At 44.8% G+C, this 16,730-nt stretch overlaps 1 protein-coding gene across 1 annotated transcript in view; it reads right to left on the bottom strand.

Annotated features, from left to right (window-relative positions):
- plxnc1 (plexin C1) overlaps positions 1-4,407 on the bottom strand; it is a 139,555-nt gene extending 135,148 nt beyond the window's left edge. Inside the window, exon 1 of the mRNA XM_078553689.1 lies at positions 3,072-4,407. Within this exon, the coding sequence (XP_078409815.1) occupies positions 3,072-4,097 (1,026 nt within the window). The 5' untranslated portion in view covers positions 4,098-4,407. The remainder of the gene's footprint in view (positions 1-3,071) is intronic.
- Between the last annotated feature and the right edge of the window lie 12,323 nt (positions 4,408-16,730).

The raw sequence follows: 16,730 nt of genomic DNA, 5'->3' as shown, positions 1-16,730 counted from the left end.
CAAGATGTAATGAGTGGTGTCCCACAGGGATCAGTGCTGGGACCTCAACTGTCTATAATTGATATAAGTGACTTGGATGAAGGGATGGATGGGATGGTTGCTAAATTTGCTGATGACACAAAGATAGGTAGGAAAGTCTGGCAGCATCTGTGGAGAGGAACACAGTTAACGTTTCGAGTCCGAATGACCCTTCAAAAGAACTAAGTAAAAATAGAAGAGAGGTGAAATATAAGCTGGTTTAAGGGGGGTGGGACAAGTAGAGCTGGATAGAGGGCCAGTGATAGGTGGAGATAACCAAAAGATGTCACAGACAAAAGGACAAAGAGGTGTTAAAGGTGGTGATATTATCTAAGGAATGTGCTAATTAAGGGTAGAAAGCAGGACAAGCAAGGTACAGATAGCCCTAGTGGGGGTGGGGTGGGGTGAAGGAATCGAAAAAGGCTAAAAGGTAGAGATAAAACAATGGATGGAAATACATTTAAAAATAATGGAAATAGGTGGGAAAAGAAAAATCTATATAAATTATTGGGAAAAAAGGTGGGGGGATCGGAAAGGGGGTGGGGATGGAGGAGAGAGTTCATGATCTAAAATTGTTGAACTCAATATTCAGTCCAGAAGGCTGTAAAGTGCCTAGTCGGAAGATGAGGTGCTGTTCCTCCAGTTTGCGTTGAGCTTCACTGGAACAATGCAAACTTTCTTCCTCTCCGCAGATGCTGCCAGACCTGCTGAGTTTTTCCAAGTTTTTGTTTTTGTTTTTGTTTTGGCTTTCCAGCATCCACAGTTTTTTGCTTTTATATAGGTAGGAAAGTAATTTGTGAAGAGGACATCACGAGACTACAAAAAGATATAGACAGGTTGTGAATGGGCAAAGATCTGGCAAATGGAGTATTATGTGGAAATTGTCCATTTTGGCAGGAAGAATAAAAGAGTGGCATATTATCTAAATGATGAGAGATTGTAGAGCTCTGAGATGCAGAGAGATGTGGGTGTCCTAGTGGAGCAATCACAAAAGGGTAGTATGCAGGCACAGCGAGTACTCAGGAAAGCTATTAGAATGCTTTTGTTTATTATGAGGGGAATTGAATACAAAAGTAGGGAGGTTATGCTTCGGTTGTACAGGGCACTGGTGAGACTATATCTGGAATGCTGCATATAGTATTGGTCACCTTATTTAAGGAAGGTTGTGAATGCATTGGAAGTAGTTCAGAGAAGGTTTACCAGACTGATACCTAGAATGGGCAGATTGTCTTATGATGAAAGGCCGGACAGGTTAGGCTTGTATCCACTGGAGTTTAGAACAGTAAGATGCAACTTGATTGAAACATATAGGATCCTGAGGGGTCTTGACAGGGTGGATGTGGAGAGGATGTTGTGGGAGAATCTAGAACTAGGGGTCACTGTTTAAAAATAAGGGTTTATCCATTTAAAACAGAGGTGAGGCAACACTTTTTCTCTCAGAGGGTTGTGAAGTTTAGAAACATAGGTGTCAAGGGGATAATTTGCATTTTTAAATAAACCATTCAAAAGAATGGGTGAAGTCTTGCACCTAGCTAGAAGACACCAAGCAATGTGTTTATTTTTTCAGCTTACTAATAAAATTGGTGGAATGAAAGGATTTTATTGTTAGAAGATATAACATTTAAAGCCAAGTGATACAATGGAAAATTACATTCAACATAAACAGAAAGGAGTTTGTGTATCTAAGACAGGGACATTTAAGATCTAACCAGCTGGTATGCCTCCAATTGTGTCTGCAAGGAACCAACTTGCAAGTAACCTCATTTTGAATTTGTAAGGTCAAATGTGCTTTGCCTGGGATCTTTTAAAATCTATGGGATACTGTTGCCTTGGCAGAAATTTAACTGGGAGTGGTTAATTTGGAGATTTGTTTAAAAGTTATAATTGTAGAAATTTGTAGCCATGTGTATGTGTTTAAGTTGTTGTTAAATTAGTAAATGCTTAATTTTGTTTTATATAAAAAATCTTTTGAGACTTGGTGGTCTTATTAGTACTGAATTCAAGGCCTTCATCTCAAAACATACAAATTGCAAAAATGGGTTATGACAGTTGTTTCAAGTTTCCCTCTGGGATTTGACCAAGTCAGCCTTTACCATCAGCTGTGCCATAATAGCGGTGCTATACCAGAACTCTGCTTTCTGATCCTGGCTTCTCCAGAAATGCCACATATACCTGAAATGAAACTCCTGGGAAAGACAAGACAAGCTGCTGTATTTTGCTAAGTTGAGTTTAAATGTCCCAAAGCTTCTTTGAAAAGCTACTGGGAGTAACTGGGTGAGGGGCTAGAGCAGGTAAGGGGGTAGAGTGGCAGGTGGATAGAGTGGTAGGTGGGTAGGGTGGCAGGTGGGTGACGTGGGTTGGTGGAGAGTCAGGTGGTGGGGGCTCATCAGGTTGGGTCGGGTCTAGTCAGGTCAGGTCTGGGGGGAGAGTCAGAGGGCATTGGGGCGGTCAGGTTGGGTCAGGGGAGGAATTGGGTGGTGGAGGCTAGTCAGGTCAGGTCAGGGGAGTCGGTGTGTCAGGGGCCAAGAGGGAGACTTTTTCGGGGTGTCCTGGGGAGCAGGGGAATTGCCCATTGGAAGTTCAAACTTCCCGGCAATTCCCATGAAGTTAGCATGTTGGGCCTTCGGAAGGGTCCAGTAGCACATCTTCCGGGGTACATCTGATCTCTCTCCATCTAGAGACTAGAAGTTCTGGACCCAAGTCTCTTGAGTGATTAAAAGTCACTCAATAAGGATTTAGCAGGTGATTAATGACCAGATTATTAATACTGAATATGCCGCCTTTAAGTCTTAATGTCCAGTACAGATGGCGAATTGGTTTTAATTAATTACGCCAGGACCAATTTCCACCTCACTATATCACTTACTTTCACAATATGTTGTAAAACTGTTTAAACAAACATTAAATGTTCATGGAATTTAGCAATTTCATCCTCTGAATGATGGTTTACCTGCAGCTCTGATGAAAACACAGCTTTTTACTAATTTGGCTTTGCCTTATTCACAATAGTAAATATGAAATATAGTTTAAAGTGTTGTCATTAGAAAGCTTACCACCACGTTTTCAACCTGGAAGTAGTATTTGCTGCCCTTTTTGGATTCATTAAACTGAGTCAGGTTGTAGAAGCAGAGTGGGCTGTATTTGGAACGTCCTGGCTCAGAGAAGATTGCGACCATAAAGGCTTGGGAGGGTGAGAGGGTGATAAGGGCAGAGGACAGGACTTTGAGAGCTTGCTTCTTACCCTGAGGACAGAGCAGGGTGGCTTGAGAGAAGGAAGAAACAGTGGTTGTACGATAATCTTTAATGTCCATCTGGATGATCTCTGCGCTTAAGTTGATGGCATTATGCAAAATATAAATATGTTTCTGCCATTGGAAACCCTGAATGTACTGGAGCTCCACAGCCTGGTGCTTCTGACTGAGCTTGGCAACTGCATTACCAAATTCTGCCTCAGTGAAGCCCAAAAATGTATCAGCTCCAACATTTCCACTAAGATCCCTTAGAGTGATGGTGTAATCAAAATCCCCCTTGTAACTGCTGTTGTCTCTGCAGGTGGATGGGACAAACCTGCTGGACTTCTCAGTTAATGTGGTGGCCGTCAGCAGGTAATCCATTCTCTGGGCTTTTACCAGAAAAGCGACTGTTGAGGCTTCCACGTAGATAGGGGCGACATTCCAGCGTTGGTCTGACTTGTACTGGCTGATATTATGCAGTTGCCTAACCTCACAGGCCCCCAGTCTCAATGTCCCACAGGTCAGGACTCGATTCTTATTCTCATCCACGACCAGGATCTTGTTCACGTTGGCCTTTTCCTCCCACTTGATGCAGCAGCCCTGCTGCTCCTCACATGGTCCGTCCAGATGAGGTCCCGTCCTTTCAAACACCTCTAGCCCCAAGCTCTGGTTCAGCTGGTACAAGGAGTTCTCGGTGGCTACGAACACTCTGCCACCTGCACTCACTGCAATGTTATTGATGCGGGACGAAAATTCGAACAAATCCTCAGGGTTAACCTCAATGGCCAAAGCAACCAAAGAATTAAAGAGCAGAAAATAGAGAGAAACATCCTTCACTGGATTCATAGTCCTCTGCACACGCAAACACACACACACACCCAGTGCTGGTTCCAGTCTGCACAGATTGTCTGTAGAACTGGTTTACTGGTTGAAGTGAGAACTTGCATTCCACCCTTTCACTTGCACCCAATATTTTCAGTGTGCTGCGAACTTTCCTTCAGACCTGCTTAAACAGTGCCACTTGCTTCCTTTTCCGTTTTTGTGGCTTCCTGCTCGTATCTCCAGCACTTCTTCTTGTAAATAGCAATTGCATCAAATTGTACAGACTTGGCAGCAGAGAAACAGGCAATTCAGCTCAGCTGGTCAATGCCTCCGCCCACTCTAACTGCCTCTTCACTCTCATGTTATTTCCCTCTATTCCCTTTTCCCTTCATTAAGCCTCCTGTTAAACATGTCAGTGCTCTCAGTTTCAGCCACTTGGTGTGGCTACAAGTTTCACATTCTCATTTCTCTCCGTCTAAAGAAAGAATGGAAACATTCGTTGCAATTTTAAAGTTGCTCACTTGATTCGATTGATGTGGGTGGGGAGTTGATTGGTGGCTGGGCAGTACCCAGTCCATTCCTCAGTTGACTCCCCAGTCAATTCCCCAGTCCATTCCCCAGTCCATTCCTCAGTTGACTCCCCAGTCCATTCCCCAGTACATTCCTCAGCTTTTGAAAGAGCTGTCTAACTATTCTCACTCCTCTACTCTCTTTCCATAGCTCCACAAATCTCTCCTTTTAAAGTATTTCTCCAATTTCCCTTTGAAAGTTATTACTGAGTCTGCTTCCACTTCTCTTTCAGATAGTGCACTCAAGATCACAACAACTCTGCATAAAAATAAAACTCATCCTCTCTCTGCTTCTTTTGCCAATTATTTTAAATCTGTGGCCTCTGATTTACCAACCCTCCTGCCAACGGAAACAGTTTCCCCTTATTTGCTCTCTCATAACCCCCTCATCAGAAATGTATTATTTTCCAAAAGTGTAGAACATCAGTATTACAAATTATTGAGAGCCCTTATTGCATCTAAACACCACTGGGAGTAGTAGAGAGCTGGGAAACCATGAAGATAAAATAGAACAATATTGTTATCATGCATTTATTTATTCTGCATGCCACTAGCCTACTCAGATTGAGATAGTAGGTTAGTGGCCCAGATTTTCACCACAACAGAGAGCCTCTCCACCATGGTGAAAATGGCGTAGGTGGCTAAAAATCTTCTAAACACGGCACTTCCCCTTTACATGGGGGCGTGACTGGGGGCCGAATACATGGTTTACGAAGTCAATTGGTCATTTACATTCTCAGCTGCCTCCACTCAAGTCAGATTTTGATAAGCCAGGAATGTGAAACAGGAAAGATGCAGATTAAACACAAGAGCAGGTCAAAACTTTGTGGATTTCCTTGGATAGTCAGGGTACCCTTGTGGAGAGATAAGTTTCCCCTTTCGATCTGGTCCTGGGACAACTTTGGTGGAATTCAGTTGCCCTTTGGTGTAGATCAAGTGTCCTTTGGGTCAGGTGCCTTTTGTAAGCGTTAAAAATAGGCATAAATGTGCGTAAGAAAACTTAAATTCATTACTGTAAAACTAATTGGGAGTGCCAACAGACCTGTCAAAATCAACTGTCAAAACCAGCAGAGCAATCTGTGAAAGGGACCTGTCAAAGGGAGCTGTCAAGTTGTCAAGGCATTTAAAAGTCCTGCCCTTTAAATCTTTGAAATATTTTCTGGAGTGTTGCAAAAAATTGGTGCTATTTCACTTTGTTGACATAAGCCTGAGGACTTTATTACTCGATTATTGTTGCATGACTGATTTCACAACCATCCATTACCACACTTGGGTTCCTGCCATTTCAGTTTGATTGACAGCTACAAGTGGTTATAGGGTCTTTGATGTGGGACGATGAATTTCAATGCTTGTTTTTATAAGGGATTGAGCACTTGAATGAAATATTTGTTGTTATAAGATTTTATTTAATTTGAAGAAATGTAAATGTGGTAAATGAATGAGAGTTTTTTTTCGATAGAGTGAAGTCTGCAATAGACACTTGGAACTTTATTTAATGAAATTTATTTTATCTCATCTCTGCATGGGTCCTGAGGTCTGCCCATGGTCAGGTTTATTTTTAAAGGTTGTGTTCATGGAGCCAGGAATTCTCCTGTCTCTGTGCACCTGACCTGGAAGTGAAAATCAGGGCCCCTATCTCTGTAACCCCCTGCAGCCCTCCAACTCTCTGAGATCTCACCTTTCCTCCAATTTTGCCATCTTATGTCTGCCTGATTTTAATTGCTCCATCATTGGTGGCTGAGTCCCTGAACCTGGAAATCACCCCCTACACCTCTCAGCCTCTTTCTCCTCCATTAAATCTATCCTTAAAACCTACCTCTTTCATTAAACCTTTAGCCCTACTATCTTTTTATGTGACTTGGAGTGAAAGGTTATCCGATAATGCTCCTGTGAAGTGGGCTGGGATGTTTTTCGCCATGTTAAAGGTGCTATATAAATACGCTCCATGCTCATTTCGTTAGGATGGGTTACAGTCAACTGTTAACAGCTTTAATACATTGGAAACAAAATATCCCATTGGTATAAGGAAGTGGACACGGAATCAGATAGGAAAATGTTAGGGGGAAGAGGGGTTGGGGCCAAACCTGATGGAAACAATAGGTTTTGGGGAGGTTTTGGAGGATGCGATTGGCACTAATACATGATTGAGGTTGGGGGGAGTTGCTGACCACAGTTAGAGGAATGGAGAATTCAGCCTGGATTGTAGAGCTGGCGGAGGTCGTTAAGAGGAGGCCATGAATCAGTGTAAAGATGAAGATGCCCCACCAAGCTGAGTTTTGTTGTAAACTTTCCTTTTGGTGGTCTGTGCTCCCCTGGGCCCGACAGGTGTCCTTCCCTGTCTCAGGTTTCACTCACCAATCCCACCCAGAAGTGCGACCAAACCCCCGTGACTGAGGCCGACCCAAATCCTTGCCACCCGGAGTTCAGGTCAGCAGCTCACCCACAGCAAACAGCTCAGCAGGAAAAATTAAATTCATCTGGACCTCACCCTTTCAATATTAGGAGGGGTGGGGCAGTTAGTGCTGGATACAACCCCACCTCCCCACCCACTCTAATCCCATTCCACAGTTAAAATTACCCTTATAGTATGTGATTGGCTACACAGGACAGGGCAGGTAAGTGCGATAGGTGCCTTTCACGATACAGAACCTGTTGGTTATTACATGATCAACTGAATTGAATTTCATATCACAAGAAGGTGGGATTGGGAATTTACATCCTCTGGTTCCTAGTCAATTGCCTTAACCATTAGAGCATCATATACTTCCAATTGCTTACTTCCTAATTTGCAAATTTCCCAATAGAAAATCTATGTTGTTTAAACAACACAGTTTATTCACCCTTAAAACGTAAGCTAATCTGCATGGTTTCACTTAAAAACTTGTAGGCAGCTCAGAGAAACTTCTTCAAATCAAAATTCTCCTATTCTTTACATCAAAGGTTGATAATAAGAGTTGCCATCTTAAAGTGCTGTGATATTGATAAAAGATTACCTTAAACACACACTTTCCACTACTGACACACTGTGGCTGCACTGTCTACTATCCACAGGGTGCACTGCAGCAACTCACCAAGGCTTCTTCAACTGCAGATTCCCAAATCTCTCTCAACTAAAATAGAGCAATGGAACACCATGCGCAGAATTTTCGTTCTGCGTGCGAGTGAGCGTCCAACATGCCTGAGCGAAAATTGACGAGTGATGACGTCGAGCGTGCGTCCCAACGTCATCACACAGTCTTGCGATATTTCGTTTGGCAGGCGCGCGCCCACCGATAATGTAAAGGCCTATTAAGGCCATTAACAATCTAATTAAATTCAAATTTACACTGCCCGTCCAACCCAACGGTTGTTGGTCAGGTGAAAAAGCCAAGCGGCCTTTACATTTTTTAGGGAACCTCATCCATGGGCGGGATGAGGTTTACTGAAGCAAATAAACATTAAATAGAAACTTTACTTTTGAATTAAAATCATGTCACAGCTCATGTGATTCTGTCACATGAGAGGACATGTTTCATTGCATTTTTATTCTCTTCATTTTTTTTTACACAGCGCTTCAATCCCCCTGAGTCAGCTCCATGCCTTCGGGAGATTGAAGCGCTCTTTCTCACGCATGCGCAAAGCTCGTGCTAGGCCTGCTCGCCTTCTTCCCCTCACCCGCACAGGCAGCGCCCAGCTCTGCTGTTCACGGAACTTGTAGGGCGGGCCTTAATTGGCTCACCCATGTGAAATCGTGGTTGGCGCTAATCGCGGGCAGTGGTCGGCTTCCCGAACACCCCTGCCCACCCCAACCGAGCACCCCTGCCAAGGGCAAAATCCTGCCCCATAAAAACATAAGAACTAGGTGTAGGAGTAAGCCATCCATCCTTTGAGCCTGCTCTGTCATTCAATAAGATCATGGCTCAACTCCACTTTCCTGTCTGTTCCCCATAACCCTTAACTCCTTTGTAAATCAAAAATCTATCTAACTCCACCTTGAATATATTCACTGGCCCAGCCTCCGCTGCTCTCTGCAGTAGAGAATTCCAAAGATTAATGGCCCTCGGAGAGAAGAAATTGCTCTTCATCTGTGAGAATGGATGTTATTTCTTATAATATTTTGGGGAATATTGTGTCAGTCTGTAAAGAAGGTTGTGTGTGTGTGTTTGTGTGTGTGCGCGTGCGTGTGTGTGTGCATGCGTGTGTATGTGCGTGCGTGTGTTTGTGTGTGTGATTTAATGAAGCTGGGCAAAAGATTGATAGTAGTCAGGTTGTCTGGGGTTTGTAATCATGAAATGGGATACAGGTGTTACATTTCAGATACAAGTAAATAGGTTAGATCTAACATTTACATTTTTACGTTAGTTGGGAGTTTGTTTGAATATTAAAGGGGAGTCAGAGGTGCCAAGAAACATATTTGCATTTTGCTGGAGTTTCACAGGTAAACAGTAGTGGGGATATTATATCTTATTGGCCCAAAAGCAAAGACAAGATGGAAACATGAAAGATATTATACTTGGATGGGTTTGAGTTTCAAAGAGGTGTGAAAACAATGGAGTGGAGATGAAAGGGAAGAAGGTATATTAGAGTTGTGGAGATGAAAGGGAAGAAGGTATATTAGAGTTTTGGAGATGAAAGGGAAGAAGGTGTATTAGAGTTAATGTGGATAGCTGTTGAGCTAGAGATGGCTGGAGATAGCTGGAGCTCTTTGAGCTGTTGAGCTATAGCTGGAGCTCTGGGCTGGGAGAGGATGTAGTTTCAATTGTACATCCAGTCAAGCCAGATAAGTCTTAGACTGCAGCAAGAAGTATTATTCTGAAGTAGATTCCATCGCAGAGTGGAAGAGGGTAAAGGTCATGTGGTATGCCTTTTTTGAAGCTACAGTAGTTTGCCTTGTGTAATATTATTCGATTTCATAGTAGACATCTATAAGGGAGCCTTGCCTGGAAGGTGTTTACTTGTGGGTTTGCCCAAGTAGGGATTTTTGGGGGAATGTTTTATAAGACCAACCTTAATTGTGTACCTGTAATCTTGTGTGCTTAAGTTTTCTTTTGTTTTTGTAAGCAAAAGTTTTACTATTAATTTTCAAAATACCAAAAGTGTTACTGGACCTCTTACTGCTGAGATTGGTATGTCTTCTTCTCTGATTCAGAATGCAAAACAAAAGGCTATGGCTCATAAGCCAAATTTCCCTCTGGGATTTAGTTTGAATGGCAATTAACACTGGCTGTGGTCTTGGCAAATTTGGGGACTCTTTGCGGGATTATTAAAATTCCTTAATTGGGTTGGCATTTATGAATCCAAGGGACACGAGTACGAGAACAATGCTGAATTCAGGAGTTTTGCATTGAGGGGTTTTAAAGTGGTTAGACTGCAACATGGCTTTGGCATTTGCTATGACTTTTCTGGGAGTGGAAAATGTAACTGGAGTATTTGAAATCTCTGACTAAAACTCAGATGAAAGAATTAGCAGAGGAAGTGCAAGTGGTGATAAAAACGTAATTTTGTCAGGCTGATATGGTCTAAGTACTTACTCAGCATTTAAAGTTGGAGGAAGGGGTACCTGAAACTAATGTGTCACAGCTGGAGGTCGTAAGGCTTCAGTTGCAAATGAAGAAACTTGGACTTGAACAACAAATGGAACTGAAAAGAATTGAATTGGAAGAAAGAGAAAAAGAAAGAGAAATGAAAAGATCTTGAGTTAGAATGAAGAAAAGGAAAAAGAAAAGGATAGATTAAACGAGCTAGAAATAAAAAAAAGCTTCAATAGGAAAGAGAGGAGCAGGAAACGGAAAATAATAGATTACGAGAGATAGAAATGCAAAGGCTTGAACTTGAACTTTAGAGAGAGAAGTTAGGAATTGAGGAAAGAGAGAGGGAAAGAGATAGAGAGCTTCAGAGAGAGAAACAAGCTCAACAGCATGAATTGTCTAAAGTGAAACTTCGACTAATGGAAGAAAGGAGAGACAAGACTTTTGAAATGTAAGAGTGGTTATGATTATGGAAAAATTTAGAAATAGTATTCCAGTAAACATTAAGACATATTTAGATGAAAAACAAAGCAAAAAGATCAGGGAAGCTGCTGTTTTAGCCGATACGTATGATATTTCACACAAACAGTTAAGTGCAGGAAAAGGGTTATATGGAAATCGGGAGGGGAATGGGAGATTTAGAAAACCTAGTGAGGGTAAAAATGTTAGTAATAAGGATCAAACTGAAGGACGGCAGTCTATTAAAGATGGAAAGGTGGAAAGTAGAGTTAAAGAAAGGAAACTTATGTTATCATTGCAAAACGACTGGACACACGAGATCGAGTTGTTGGAGGTTAAATGGGAAACTGATTGAGGTAACTGAAACTCAGAAAAGTTCTGGAAGTAAGAATACTGTGGGCTCAGAGATCCAGAGGCAAAGAAAACCAATGGGTTTTGTACAGGTGGAGCAGGAAGAATCAGTGGTAGCTACAGAAGTAGGAATGTGTTCAGAACTTACCCAAGGGAATTCTGAAGGACAGGCTACAGAGATGTTTAAAGATTTTATATGTGAAGGGAAAATATATCCATGTGTACAGGGAACAGCAGGAAAGGATGTCAAAATTTTAAAGGATATTGTGGTTAGCCAGTCCTTAATGTTATGGGATAATGCCATCTGTTGTCCAAAAGGGTTATTGCAGGACAAAAATTTAATTAAAGGAATCCAGGGCAAGGTCAAACCTATTTCATTGTGTAAGGTAAATTTAAAAAATGATTTGAAAACAGGAGAGGTGATTGTTGGGGTAGTAGAGAAATTGCCCATTGCAGTGATACAGTTTATTCTTGAGAATGACATAGCTGGATCACAGATATTGACTATGCCTACTGCAGTAGAGAAGCTTGTTGAGACACTATCAACAGAGGTTTTACAGAAAGAGCATCCTGGGCTGTTTCCAGATTGTGTGGTGGCGAGATCACAAATGCACAAACTTAAACAGGAAGAACAGGAATCTAAAAGACGGGGGGGAGGATACTGAAATTCAGTTGGCTGGACCTATCTTTAGAAAGATTACTCAGGAGGAGAAGATGAGGTTGAGGTGTTTAGTTCAGTGCAGTTATTGGAATTACAGCAGAAGGAAGCAGGTTTGAAGAAAATATATCAGACAGCTCATTCTGAAACCGAAGCAGAATAAATTCCAGAATGTTATTACATTAAGAACAATGGCCAGAATTTTGAGGGAGTCAGGTGGGCACAGCAGGGAGCGGCCGGGAAACAGGCTGCCGCCCGCAATTGGGCCACGACTGTGATTTCATGCTGGCCGGCCAATTAAGGCCCGCCCAGTGTGAAAGGCGGCTCTGCACAGGCCAGGAAGGGCCGCGTGGGTGCCGGGGCCTGTCAGCCACTGGGTCCAATGGTGACCCAGAGGCTGGTTTAAAGGTGGCCCAGGCAGCCACTGGAATGCTGCCATGGGAGGACGTCTCCTGTACTTTCACTATGGAATCGAGCGCGGCTGGACAGGGCAGGCGGGAGGGCAAGTCGGGTGGGCACTTGCCAACCCGCTTTTCTGAGTGCCTCACTGTCCTCCTGGAGGAGGTGGCTGGCAGGAGGGACAACCTTGTCCCCAGAGATGGGGACCTCACCAAGGGGGCATGGGAGGAGGGGCAGTGCTGGTCAGCAGCCATGATGTGGTGCAGCGCCCCCCCAACCCCATCCCCACCCCCACCCCCACCCCCCTGCCGGCCCCCCTTCCCCCCACCCCCATGGACCTCAGGGGTGCTAGAGTCTGAGTGCCAACTGTCAATGATGCCGGAGCTGGCCAAGTGGGTGAGCCCTGGCTGCTTGGACTGAGTGCCTTGCGGCTCGAGGGCCACGACTCGGATGTGCCCTGCGAGGTGTTCCTCAGGTGGGATTAGCCTGGCTGCAATGGAGCTGCAGGTAGAGAGTGGACTAATCAATGCTCCTCTGTTCTTTCAGGAGAAGACGGCCCACAACAATATTGAAATGTTGTGGACTGGCAGAGGCCTTGTTAGCCTCCTAATCCTGTCCAGGTTCGAGCAAGACTTGAGATCTTGAGAGCCGGGACGCGCCCCATGCAGTCAGGCGTGGAGACGAAGCTAAGAGTGCAGTGCACAGAGGTGAACCTTTCAGAGTGTGCAACCATTCTATTGCAGTCTCTTCACTGATGGGAGCTTCAAACCTGGAGTCCCCATTGATCATTGAAAGACGAGGGCACCATGATACAGATTTCCATTGTCTTACCAGGGTGCCTGGCAGGCACAATGACAGTGTGATGACTTAAACTAATGACATGTCCTTCTTCTCCCTTTTAGGTTCACCAACAGGCGTTCGCTCTGCAGACCCCGAAGGGCCACCCCTGACACTGGAGAACCACAGGGCTTCTGTTGCACCTGCATCACACCCGCTCTCTGAAGCAGGCACCAGCACAGATACCAGCACCTCGGTGGGCATTAGTTCAGTGGCTAGTATCTCGGTGCACATTGATGGGGGCACTTCACACTCATTTGAGGTGCAGGTGGAGGCAGAAAGTGCCCAGGGCGCCGGGAGTCGGAGGACTGCTGTGGACCAGGACGATGCTGAGTCGAAGGCTGATGATGAGCCTCTGGAGGTCCAGCAAGATGTGTGGGAGGATCTGGCAGAGATCCATGAGGCTCTGCATGCCATGTCTCCATTATGGAAGAGTCCATGCGGAGCATGAGCACTGCTTCCTCCATCGAGAGATTGGCGACTCTCATGGAGAGGCAGCTCCAGGGACAGAATGAGGGGTTCCTGGGGTTGTGCTCAGTCCTGCAAACCCTCACACAGGTAATGGCCTCAGGTGGTCAGTGTCAGTGTGTGAGATGGATAAGGCACTCAGTATCCCAGCTAGGTAACCGTCCATCAATGATGAGCAGGGAGGTCCAGAGCAGCTTCACATTGGCACACAAGCTGCCTGTTGTCTCTGCGGGCTCCTCTCAGGGTGCTCTGGCTGATGGCAGCAGCTCCTCCGTCCCTCTGCCAGTGACCGTGGCATCTGATGAGGCTGCGGCAACTGGGGAGATGCCAGCCGTGGCATCCCTCCCAGGCGGGGCCAGCACAGGCAGAGGACAACCACCAAGGTCATCAAGGCCAACAAGACAGCAGGGTCAGCAGGCTGTCTCCAATGTCAGTGCCAGCGAGGGGGGAGCACCAAGAATTAGCACTGGCAAATGTAAGTTAAAGGCACCATGAGCAGAAGAGGGACAGGCCGCGGGTGATTTTACAGTCATTTATGTTGACTTTATGTAGACTGGTCTGGGGTTGAAGATCAGGAATGTTTATGTAAATATTATTGGACTGTCAGATTGAGATAAATTGTGTTTTTGTCATCATGGCCTGAGTATGCTTCACCTTTTTATTTCATTGGTGCGGGGAACGCCAATGTTGGACTTAGGTGGCTCTGAACTTTATTGCACAGGCACTGAGTGTTCTTTGTGTTCAAATGAAAGGCTCCTTTCAGACATCCGGGATGGAGGAGGCAGCCCTGGCATGTGTTTGAAGCTGATCTTTGGCAGCCTAGCTGAAGGAGCGTTGGATCAAGGCGTCTCTGGTGTCCCTGCCTCCCTGCAGGTTACCAAGGTCTGCCTCCATGCCCTCAGCATTCTCCTCGCCGTGCTCCTCACTGATGTCATCGCACGCAATTTTACGCACGATCTGGTTGGGCACATGCCTGCCCATGGGATGTAAAATTCTGCCCAATGTGTTAATGAGGAAATGGAGACCGCCTCATGTTCCAGCAGATGAAAAGTGGGCGATAGTGTATCAGGTAGTGATACCATCAGGGTACTGGAGTGAAATTTTGAGAGTGGGTCATGAAATTCCAATGGCTGGACATTTGGGAATTAGGAAAACTCCAGCTAAGATACAAAAACATTTCTATTGGCCTGGACTACATAAAGATGGAGCCAAATTCTGTTAAACATGTCACACATGTCAGGTGGTAGGAAAGCCTCAGGCAGTGATTAAACCTGCACCTTTAATTCCAATTCCAGCATTTGAGGAACCTTTTAACAGGGCTAAAATTCATTGATTGTGTAGGACCCCTCCCTAAAACTAAAAGCGGAAATCTGTACTTACTGAGAATCATGGATGTGTCCACGAGATTCCCAGAAGCAATACCTTTAAGGAAAATTACAGCAAAGATGATTGCGGAGGAGTTAACCAAATTCTTCACAAGATATGGATTACCAAAAGAGGTACAGGCGGATCAGGGATCGGATTTCATGTCACAGCTGTTTAAAGAGGTAATGAACAGACTAGGAATAAAGCAATTTAGGTCGTCAGCCTATCACCCTGAACCACAAGGTGCCTTAGAAAGGTGGCATCAGACTTTAAAGACTATGATTAGAGCATATAGTGAAGATTATCCACACAATTGGGATCGAGGGATTTTGTTCTTTTGTTTGCTATTTGGGATGTCCCTAATGAGTCAACAGGATTCAGTCCTTTCGAGTTAACATGAGGAGCTGCAAAACCTTAACAGCAATTGCTGGAATGGATGACTGCTGCACACCAATAACCAGCCCCATCAACCCCACCTGGCGGCCAACCCAGGGCTGTGGAGGTATCTGAGGAGGTTGAAGGTACCGAGATGTTCTCAGCACCCTTATCTTCTCCCACCTCTCCATTCCCTCCATCAGAGCCCTCGTCTACTCCACAGGTGCCAGTGGCCATGGCTGCCCATGCAGAGATGCAGAAGCTGCGGTCAGAAGGAGGTCTTCAATGGGTGCCTGCAAGATGAGGCTGGCCCGCCGGCCATGCTTCCCTGTGCTGTATAGATTGAGGAGTGAGCAGCCTCCCTCCACCTCCTCCAAGACAACACAGGGGGCACTTAGTAAGAGTGTGCTTGAGCGCAGGGCACCACCTTGCCTAGAGCACTAATGGGTTCACCATGGTTACACATTTCAACTTTTATATATCACACTTGTGCATGAGTTGAATATAATTAGATCCAAGCATAGATGACTCGGTGTGGGTTTGTACATTACAGAACCCCAGTCATCAGGAGCAAGGTTGTGATCATACTTGTGAAGCTTTGGTGGGGACCTCCCTTCTCTGCTGTGTCACATAAGAATTCAGTGCTCAAAAGCTCAGGTACTGAGAAGCTCCTTGTATCTTTCATTGTCTATCCAAGCTCAACTTTAAGGGAAGCTCAGGGATTGGACTCCACAAACAGATGCTGGGCAGCAGGTGAATCTCAAGCATGAGTGCTGTGTGCAAGGCATTCATCTGCACTGTAGTGTTACACATTGGCCTGGGTGCAAGCATCACATCGTGACATGCGGTGTATACTCCAGGGGACTTGCTTATCTGCTGTCCCCACTTCTTTGGCAGCATTTGCATAAGGAAATGCTTTGTGAGAGAAGCAGACATTTATGGAAACTGGGAATGTTGCACACGGCTTCCAACTCAGAAATTGGACCATCGGAATGGATGGTGTGAAAGTTTTTTCAAAGAGATGTTGTTGCTCAGTTGTGGGCTCATCCTGTGCAACATGTCTTATCTGCATGTTTGCTGGCACATACAATCTAATCAGCATGTAGAGGGTGTAAAGTCTTAAATCATGTCACTCTCAGCATTGCAGGCTTGGTTTGATTATGGACAATGTGGTGGCTTTGGCGCCCCATTTACAGGAACTGGCGTTTATATGAGGGGGGCTAGGTTTTGAAAGAATTCTTACCATATGAGTTTGCAATATGACAAGGCCCATAGTTATAATGGTGAGGATTTCAGTCATTTTAATGTTACTGAGTCAAACTCATTGATGTTTATTCTATTCCTTGTGGGGGATGGGCATTCCCCTGAGTAATTGTGGTGTCAATGTAAAAGATGCTTCACTTGGAAGTTGCCCACCAGTTCACTGGCTGATGGCAAATGTGAGATACGAGGATCTTCTGTGAATTGATTTCGTCCAAGGATGCGATAAACCCCATCCACACAGAGTCATGCAACCCTGACTACAGTCTTTGGTGGTCTCTTCATCCTCCTCCATTTGCGAAACACCAAAATGACCAGGGGCTTCCTCCCCCTCCTCATCTTCCTCATCCAACTCCACCTTAGAGGTTGGAGCACTGCCCATGGTGATTTCATCATCGACTGTAGGCCC

Source organism: Cetorhinus maximus, chromosome 12 (assembly GCF_964194155.1).
Source record: "Cetorhinus maximus chromosome 12, sCetMax3.hap1.1, whole genome shotgun sequence".
In the NCBI taxonomy this organism is placed as follows: domain Eukaryota; kingdom Metazoa; phylum Chordata; class Chondrichthyes; order Lamniformes; family Cetorhinidae; genus Cetorhinus; species Cetorhinus maximus.
The sequence above is the reverse complement of the archived record's forward strand: the minus strand, read 5'-3'. Positions and strand labels throughout refer to the sequence as shown.